Source organism: Cebus imitator, unplaced genomic scaffold (genome assembly GCF_001604975.1).
Source record: "Cebus imitator isolate Cc_AM_T3 unplaced genomic scaffold, Cebus_imitator-1.0 Scaffold541, whole genome shotgun sequence".
Lineage (NCBI taxonomy): Eukaryota > Metazoa > Chordata > Mammalia > Primates > Cebidae > Cebus > Cebus imitator.
Window position 1 is genome coordinate 395,382 of NW_016107856.1, and position 9,123 is coordinate 404,504.

The window sequence follows — 9,123 nt, forward strand, 5'->3', positions numbered from 1 at the left end:
CTAGGGAGTGCTGCACTTATTGAGTAGTACTCATTTGGAGGTGTGCTGTGGGGGCTGTGAGGATTCTCCAAGGGCTCCTTGGGGAGAGAGGAGAGATAGAAATAAACCAGGGTTCTAAAGAAGTCCTCATAATCGTTCTCTCTGTCACCCTTCACACAATGCCAGTCTACCAGCTGCAGTTTCACTTTTCTCATGAGTGAAACTACATGGGTGGAAGGAGCTTCAATGGCCCAAGCTACAAGATGCTCCCTCTAGTGTCTTGCATGCTCATAAGTTTTTTTCCGACCTTGCAGAGGCCTAGTGATCTAAGGCCATCCACTTAAGTCTAAGGGGCCACCAATCAAGTCCCGCCCGCCTCTGCAGCGCCACAGTTGAAGCTCTTGGGCCGGCCGACCTGCCACTCATTTGCTTCCTCCCTTTGCGTTGGCCCCGGGTAGATAGAGAGGCTTCTTTTTTTTCTCACTGATTGGGCGGGACCCAATTGGGGTGGGTTGGGTCTTTGACAGCTTTCTTTGCCAGATTCAAAGATGGCGCTTATGGCCACGCTAAGAATGCAGCGTGAAGCTGCAGTTCTGCCATCACTCAAGATGGCCGCCCCCATCAAGATGACCGGGGTGTGCCGGGGGAAAGGGGCAGCATGATGGTCTGAGATGGTAAGGGATACTGCACCATTGCAGGCCTGGTCTTGGGGCCTGGGAATGAAGAGTAGAGAGACTAGGGAGCAAGGTGAGGTCTGTGGTGGGGGCTAGGATTAAAGAAAGGGAGAGGGGACAGGGGTGACAGGTGGGGGTGAGAGATCAAAGATGGGGCAGGAGTGTGCCTGGGGTTGTCTCCCCATGAGTGCTCTTTTCCCCTACTCTTCCTGTTCCAGGTCCAGCGTCGGACCATGTGGAAGTTTCTGGGACTGGGGAGCTGGATAATGGGGGTGGGGCCTGTTGGGGGGTAAAGGGGCAATAGCGTCCTTTCACAGGCTAACGCCGGCCCTTCCCCGCCCTCTGGACTAAAATGGGGAACACATTGGGCCTGGCACCAATGGGGACTTTGCCCCGCCGGAGCCCCCGCCGAGAGGAACCTCTGCCGAACCCTGGGAGCTTCGATGAGCTGCACCGGCTATGCAAAGGTGAGAACTTGGCATTTGGGTGTCTCAAGATGAAGGGGCAGAGAAGTAGAGGGTCTTGAATGCTGGATGTCCGGCGATGGGAGCAGGAAAGGGGAAATCACAGCTGGAGCATGCAGAGTCAGAGAGGATCAGGTGCCCAAATGAAGCGGAGCATTTCATTGCACGACTTGAAAGGAGGTTAATTCCTCCAAAGTGCTCCCTGTGGGATTGAAAGGGGAGACTACCTTTTGGGGTAGGGGTTCCTTGTCTGTGCTTATTCCTTCCCTTCCCCTACCCCCTTCAGATGTATTCCCAGCACAGATGGAGGGCGTGAAGCTCGTTGTCAACAAGGTTCTGAGCAGCCATTTCCAGGTGCTCCCACTTCTCTGGCCCCTCCTTACTATTCCTCCTTTCCTGTCCCTGGATCCTCTTCTCCTTTCCTTTGTACTCCAGCCCTAGCCAGGCTATGTGGGACAAATGAGGGAGGATGTGGGGTTCTCTTTACCTCCCTTGCCTGTGGGACTTGTTGCTTTTAATCCAATGATCCTGTGTATGTTGGAATATTTGGGGATTCTTGAGAGGCCCTCTGGATGGGGAGAAGAGACGAAGGGTGGGATGAGGGATTGAAGTGGGGCAGGAATGTGCCCTCTTCTCCACTGACTCCTCTTTCCTCAGGTGGCTCACACTATACACATGAGTGCCCTGGGCTTGCCGGGATATCACCTCCATGCGGCCTATGCAGGGGATTGGCAGCTCAGTCCCACGGAGGTGAGGGCTCCACACACCTGGGTCATCTCCCTAAAAGCCAATCTGGGACCCAGTTCTGGAGGGGGAGGAATTGTGGGTGTTATGAGGAGGAATGGGATGTCTCTTCTGAATGGGAGAGGGTAGAGAAACGTTTTCTGTGAAGAGCCCAGAGTGTGTCTCTGTGACTCCACCAGGGGGCGCTGTGTACTGTTAATGAAGTCCTATATTTGGGTTGAGGCTGAGTGGTGCCACCCGGCTCAGCCTTACTACTGTGTACCCACTTCCACAGGTGTTCCCCACTGTGGTAGGGGACATGGACAGCAGTGGCAGCCTGAACGCCCAGGTCTTGCTCCTCTTGGCAGAGCGGCTCCGAGCTAAGGCTGTCTTCCAGGTGACCAGTTCCTGCCTCCATCCCCTGAGGCACTTCCTCTTTCTCCTCCACGGGTTTCCTGCTCTGAGGGCTTAGAAGGAGGAGCAGGGTCAATAATGATCATAAAGAAGGAGAGAGGCCGGCGCCGTGGCTCACGCCTGTAATCCCAGCATTTTCGGAGGCCGACGTGGGTGGATCACCTGAGGTCAGGAGTTCAAGACCAGCCTGACCGACATGGTGAAACCCCGTCTCTACTAAAAATGCAAAAATTAGCCGGCTGTGGTGGTGCACTCCTGTAATCTTACCTACTCGGGAGGCTAAGGTTCCAGTAAGCCGGGATCACACCACTGCACTCCAGGCTGGGGAACAAGAGTGAAATTCCATCTCCATCTCAGGAAAAAAACAATAAGAGGGAGGGATATTTTACTTCTTGCTCTTGCCACCCAGACGCAGCAGGCCAAGTTCCTGACATGGCAGTTTGATGGCGAGTATCGGGGAGATGACTACACAGCCACTCTGACCCTGGGAAATCCTGACCTGATTGGAGAGTCAGGTGAGGAATGGGACAGGGTTCTTTTTATCTTGGCTGCCCATTTTGCTAATGTTGACTATGTCTCTTCATCTTCTGTACAGTTCGGAGTTTAGAAAAGGAACTTCTTGGGCAGGCTGGGGTGGGGCTTATGGGGGTGAGGGAGCAGACCTGGATGTTGTGTCTACGGCTGACTCCATGTCTTCCCATTCCCCCACAGTGATCATGGTGGCTCACTTCCTGCAGAGCCTCACTCATCGGCTGGTGCTGGGTGGAGAGCTCGTTTATCACCGGCGGCCGGGCGAAGAGGGGGCCATCTTGACACTGGCTGGGAAGTACTCGGGTATGGGGTTAAGCATAGTAGTGGCCAGGAGAGGCAATTCTGGACTTTTCTGGGGTTCCTGGCCCGTGTCATACTGTAGTGACACACCTTCCCCTCTGCACTTTGGATTTTACAGCTGTACACTGGGTAGCTACATTGAATGTGGGATCAGGCGGGGCCCATGCAAGTTACTACCACAAGGCAAATGAACAGGTGAGACCTCTGACCTCACTCCCCTCCTCCTCAGCAAGTCAGTCGTGAAATTCTGTCCATCTGGACCTCTACCGCCCTGCTGACCTAGTCTTCCTCCTACCATGCCGTGTATATATTTCCATGCATGCCTTCATTCTGCTGATCCCCCGTCAGGACCCTTCTGCTCTCATCCTTGCCCGTGGTTCTCAGGTTCAGGTTGGAGTGGAGTTTGAGGCAAACACAAGGCTACAAGACACAACCTTCTCCTTTGGTTACCACCTGACTCTACCCCAGGCCAACATGGTGTTTAGAGGTGAGGGTTATTGGGAGACATCTGGCTATGCTGAGGGATGGAGGATGCAGAGGGAGGAAGCTGACCTTACTTCTGGTGACTATTTCCTCCAATCCCTGTTAAATAACCTGGTTGGTATTCTCTCCCCCAACAGGCTTGGTGGATAGTAACTGGTGTGTAGGTGCTGTGCTGGAGAAGAAGATGCCCCCTCTGCCTGTCACCCTAGCCCTTGGAGCCTTTCTCAATCACTGGCGCAACAGATTCCATTGTGGCTTCAGCATCACTGTGGGCTGAGGTTGTCCCTGAGTCAGCCCCCACAGCAGCTGGAACCTCTGAGTCAGGTGCCCTAGGGCCAGAGACTAGGCCCCTCTCCAGAGCCCGCCTTGCTGGGTGACCTCTAGGACCCAGGAGCAGAGTGGGGGACAGGACCATGCCCTCCTCAGAACTGGAGCTGCCACAGGGGCAGCTGATGAGGTGGAAGTTTGGGGATCCCCCCTCTGCTACCAGCCCCAGTATCACCTTCCCCATGCTCTTGTGGCTCTGGACTAAGGGGGAAGGATTAAGGGGTATGTCTGGCTGAATTCCCTCTGGTGCCCCCTGCCCCCAGACTTCCTTATTCCTTTCCCTGTGGTTAATCCTGCATGGGATTAGCTGACCATCCTGTTTTCCATCCCAGAGCCTCCCAAGGCTGGGGAAGTAGGGCTGAAGGGCTAGATCTTTGGTCTTAGAAAGTGGGGCCCATCCATTCCCAGAAGGAGCTTCTTTACCTCTTAGCCCCGAGGCTTCCTCCTTCCCACCTTCTGTGCTTCCAGAGAACAACTTTGTTCCCATGGTCACCCCCAGTATCCCCATGACTGCATGAAGAGGCAGTTATTGCTTTAGTCTTTCATTGCAACCACTGGGCTCTCTTTGAACATGGTCCAATCTTTTGTCCCAGCATTTCCCCTCTCCAGAGTGTCCAGGGTGTCCCAGGAGCTGGGGAAGGCAGTGAGCTTGGCCTCAGCTGCAGATCTCCTGGAGCAGCGGCATCATGGCAGACAGTCCCTGGATGTGCTGGATTTGGTACCCATAGGCCTCATTAATGCTCCGGAGCTCAGCCAACAGGCCCAGCAACTTTGCATACAGAAACCTGTGGAGGAAGTAGTGGGGTTGCCAGGAAAACAGGAGGGAAATAAGGCACCTGGGAGTCTTGTCTTGAGGCCCTGATCCCCTGAACTGTTCCTCAGTGAAGCCAGGTCTGACATTAGAGAAAATCATGCTCTGGTATGACAGATTATCAGAAGTTCCAAAGGTCCTCGAGGGGGCCTCAGTCTGACACTGTCTTCTCTCACCAAGCTCAGTTATTCTGACCCCAGAGCTCTGAGGGCCGAGTGTGAAGAAAGCTCCAGACTTGGCCAGAATTCCAGCTGTGTGGAATCTGAGGGCCTGGCCCTCCAGAGCAGGTTCTAGAAGGTGGATATGTTCTGTGGTATGAAGTGTCCCCTTTCTGGCCAAACTGGCTCTTGGAGGAATGAGCAAAACAGAAGTGGTTTATACCTCAGAGCCTGGATAAATCGCAGACTATGAAACTGAAACTGGCTTTGGCCATGAAACTGTGAATGACTATAACTTCAAGGGAAAAGAAAAATCGAAGGAATCAGCCCAATGGCGAGGAGAGGAAAGGCCAAGGGAAGGGAGTGAACAAGACTTAAAAGTCTGCGTTAGTCTGGAGAAGCTGGACTGGTGAGGTGATGGATGTCATCAATCTCAGGAATGCTATTACCCAGAGCCTCTGAGCTACTACTTTGCATCTGTACTAAATAATAATAATAAAAAAATCTGGAAAAAGTGAGATGAAACAGCAGTATCCAAATTCAGCAATTTGGATGCTGAAACGATGTGAGACAGGGATGGCCAGGGGGAAAGACTAGACCCCAAGAGACCTGAATTCCCTAAGGAAAGGACAGTGAAAGACATTCCTCCCAAGTTCAATGTTTCGCCAACCCCTTCCTGCCCTGGTGTGGCCTCCGAGCCCTCCGTGTCCCACCGTACCGATCCCGGGGCCTTTGCTGCTGGCCCTTGATGTAGCTTTGCAGAGTCAGTGCCACCTCCTCTTGCAGCTGATCAATCTCGTCTCTCTGGGTAACTCCAGGCCGGTCTGTAAGATAGGGAACTGGGAAGGACACAGTGGGCGGCAGGGGTGGGCCTGCATAGTGCCCCGGGGACCGAGGCTGGGATAGACCTAGTCTGCAGGTTTGATGGCTAGAAGGCCTGGGGTGGATAGACTCAAGGAACTGAGTGTTTGGGCAGAGGTGGAGCAGCAAAAGGTTCTGGGCTTTGGGAGATGCTCACCAGGAGAGAAGAGGGCCATGGCGGCCAAGAGCACATACTCGGGCTCCTGGAGCTGCAGTTTTCGTAGTGTCCCATGGAAGTGAAAGAGCAACTCCAAAAACTCTACCTGGAACCCCACTGCGGGAGACACTAGGATTAGGAGCCTCTAGGTCACCCGACTGCACACTGTACCGCGAGGACACATGCCCCCTACTGCTCTAGCACCATCTCACCATGGGCTCCGTCTTCAATTGTGTAGCGAAGAGGCCCACAGAGGAAGTTTTGTGTTTGGAGACAGAAAGTGGTATTGAGTGCGATGTGACATATTTCCACAGCTGCTCCCTTGAGAAGGGAGATCTGGTCTTCAATGGGCAGGGACCTGTGGAAAGCAGGAAACAAGGGCACTTTTTAACTTTTTTTTTTTTTTTGAGACAGTCTCACTTTGTTGCCCAGGCTGGCGCACAATGGCGTGATCTCTGCTCACTGCAACCTCCGCCTCCCAGGTTCAAGCAATTCTCCTGCCTCAGCCTCCCAAAAGCTGGGATTACAGGTGTGTGTCACCATGCCCGGCTAATTTTTTATATTTTTGGTAGAGACAGGATTTCACCATGTTGGCCAGGCTGGTCTCAAACTCCTGACCTCAAGTGATCCACCTGCTGTGGTCTCCCAAAGTGCTGGGATTACAGGCATGAGCCACTGTGCCTGGCCCACTTTTTAATGTTTTGTTTGTTTATTTTTATTTTTTGTAAAGATGGGGTCTTGCTATGTTGCCCAGGCTGGTCTCAAATTCCTGGGCTCAAGCAATCCTCCTGCCTTGGCCTCCCAAAATGCTGGGATTATAGGTGTGAGCCTTGCTCTGTCACCCAGGCTAGAGTATAATAGCCTGATCTTGGCTACAGCAAACCTCTGCCTCTTGGGTTCAAGTGATTCTTCTGCCTCAGCCTCCTGAGAAGCTGGGATTATAAGTACCCACCACCACACCCGACTAAGTGTTGTATTTTTGATAGAGATGGGTTTCACCATGTTGGCCAGGCTGGTCTCAAATTCCTGAGTTCAAGTGATCCACCCGCCTTGGCCTCTCAAAGTGCTGGGATTACAGGCATGAGCCACCGTGCCTGGCCTATTATCATTATTTTTAGTTTTCATTTTTTTGAGACAGGGTCTTACTCTGTCACCTAGGCTGGAGTGCAATGGTACCATCTTGGCTCACTGCAGCCTCAAACTCCTGGGCTTAAATGATCTTCCTACTTCAGCCTCCTGAGTAGGTAGGACACAGGTGCACACCGTCGTGCCCAGCTAATTTTTGTATTTTTTTTGTAGAGATGGGGTTTTGTCATGTTGCCAAGGGTGGTCTCAAACTCCTAGACTCAAGTGATCTGCTGGCCTCCGCCTCCCAAAGTGCTGGGATTACTAGCACGAGCCACTGCAAGGCACCTCAAGGGCACTTTAGATGCGAACCTGTACTTCAGAGAGGAAGAAGAACACCAAGTTCTGACTGGCACACTTAAAAACAAAGCGGGGAATTCAAAACCTAATGCTTGGAAAGGCTGAGGCATGTGTTAATTTGTCGTCAGTGACTTTTTGGGGTGGGCGTACAACTTACTAAAATGCTTGCCTCCTGAAAGACGAGGGGAGGTTACTCACCGGAAGAGGGGCAGGTCCTTGGTAAACTTGATGACTTGCTGTACCATGAAAGTGTTGATGTCTGCGAAGTGTGCGAGCAGAGGCAGCACAGGGGCCAGGGTGGGCAAGGGCTGGTGATGGATGAACAGGTGAGCTGGAGGCTGCAATGATCAGAGCATTAGCTAGAGGCCCTGGCCCTAGGGCCTTCCTTTAGTCCTCACCAGCCTTATTTTGGAAGAGTTCCTTGCTGAGAAGCCTGCTGAGGCTGGGGTTCTGGAGATCTGTCCTCTGTGTTGGTGCATGGCACACACCCCTCTCCCTCAGACCAGCCTTATTGGGTGCCCTTTTGGTTGTATTCCAACCCCAAACCTGTCGGTGCTCACCCTAAACTGCACAAACTGTTCAAACATGGTGCCCATGTGGCGTGTGTGGGCCCCCAAGAGTGTCCGGATCAGCTCTTCTCGCTCCTTACTCAGTTGCATAGGTGTTTGCTGTGCCCGCCGCTGGGCCTGCTTTGCTCGCCGCAATGCCAGGGCTTCTGCCGACAGTATCACTGTGCCAGGCAAGAGATCATGACAAAGCTGTTGAGACTAGCAGAGCACCTCTCTCTGCCGGTCCCTAATCTGGGGCCCCTCAGCCACCCTGCACAATGAAGGATGGGGGGAAATGGGAATTCCTGAGACTTTCTTGGGCTTGGCTAAAGTCCTAGAGGCTCCAGGAGGCAGGGGGTTCCTGCACACTTTCACCCGCCTGTGAAGAACTGCAGCAGCAAACTGCACCATGGGAGAGAAGGGAAGGGTGATGAGGAAAGCAGGAAAAGCGTAAGGAAAAGTGCGAAGGCTTCTGGGGAAACGGTGATGAGGGAGGGGTCTTGATACCTAGAGCATCGCCTTATGTGATGTTTGCAAATAATCCTTCAAAAATAATCAGATAATCATTTCAAAGAAACCCTTATTTCATTTTTGTTTGTTTGTTTGTTTGTTTATTTGTATATTTTTAGAGACGGGGTTTTGCCATGTTGGTCAGGCTGGTCTCAAACTCCTGACCTTAGGTGATCCACCCACCTCGGCCTCCCAAAGTGTTGGGATTACAGGCATAAGCCACTGTGTCTGGCCCCTTGTTTGATGTTTTAGCATACTTTCAAAACTTCTGAGGTTAAATCCCACTGAATGAAACAACCCCAGGTTAGGCAGGGCTGGTATTCATCATGTATATACACACACACACACACACACACACACACACACACACACACTGAGAGAGAGAGAGAGAGAGAGAGAGAGAGAGAGAGAGAGAGAGAGAGAGATTCACTCTGTTGCCCAGGGTGGAGTGTAATGGCTTTATCTAAGCTCACTGCAACCTCCACTACCACTTCCTGCCCCTGAGTTAAAGCCTGCCTCAACCTCCTGAGTAGCTGGGATTACAGGCATCCGCCACCACACCAGGCTAATTTTTTTTTTTTTTTTAGTAGACATGGGGTTTCACCATATTGGCCAGGCTGGTCTCGAACTCCTGACCTGAAGTGATCTGTCCACCTCAGCCTACCAAAGTGCTGGGATTACAGGCGTGAGCCACCACACCCAGCCTAATCATATTTTTTAGAAATATGGTCAGGCTCAGATTCCTGTGACGGGACCAA

At 52.4% G+C, this 9,123-nt stretch overlaps 2 protein-coding genes across 6 annotated transcripts in view; one reads left to right on the forward strand and one right to left on the reverse strand.

Annotated features, from left to right (window-relative positions):
• The first annotated feature begins 464 nt into the window (after window positions 1-464).
• Window positions 465-5,389, forward strand: TOMM40L (translocase of outer mitochondrial membrane 40 like). 4 transcript variants are annotated; one of them, XM_017515100.1, is made up of 10 exons: window positions 465-653; window positions 872-1,120; window positions 1,404-1,471; window positions 1,775-1,867; window positions 2,136-2,237; window positions 2,664-2,769; window positions 2,966-3,088; window positions 3,204-3,280; window positions 3,470-3,572; window positions 3,706-5,389. In XM_017515100.1, the coding sequence occupies exons 2-10, from the start codon at window positions 1,006-1,008 to the stop codon at window positions 3,843-3,845; spliced, it is 927 nt and encodes a 308-aa protein (XP_017370589.1). In that variant the 5' UTR covers window positions 465-653; window positions 872-1,005; the 3' UTR covers window positions 3,846-5,389. The 4 variants fall into 4 exon arrangements, with proteins under 4 accessions (XP_017370589.1, XP_017370590.1, XP_017370591.1 ...); XM_017515101.1 differs by having other exon boundaries at window positions 971-1,120; XM_017515102.2 differs by lacking the exon at window positions 1,404-1,471 and having other exon boundaries at window positions 499-653; window positions 971-1,120.
• Window positions 4,427-9,123, reverse strand: part of NR1I3 (nuclear receptor subfamily 1 group I member 3) — an 8,102-nt gene continuing 3,405 nt past the window's right edge. The window contains exons 4-9 of one of the 2 annotated variants that reach the window (XM_017515097.2): window positions 7,868-8,037; window positions 7,506-7,645; window positions 6,095-6,240; window positions 5,883-5,999; window positions 5,583-5,703; window positions 4,427-4,680 (exon numbers count right to left, since the gene is read on the reverse strand). In XM_017515097.2, the coding sequence (XP_017370586.1) occupies window positions 4,551-4,680; window positions 5,583-5,703; window positions 5,883-5,999; window positions 6,095-6,240; window positions 7,506-7,645; window positions 7,868-8,037 (824 nt within the window). In that variant the 3' untranslated portion in view covers window positions 4,427-4,550. Of the gene's footprint in view, window positions 5,704-5,882; window positions 6,000-6,094; window positions 6,241-7,505; window positions 7,646-7,867; window positions 8,038-9,123 lie in introns of both variants that reach the window. The other variant, XM_037733672.1, reaches the window with a different exon arrangement.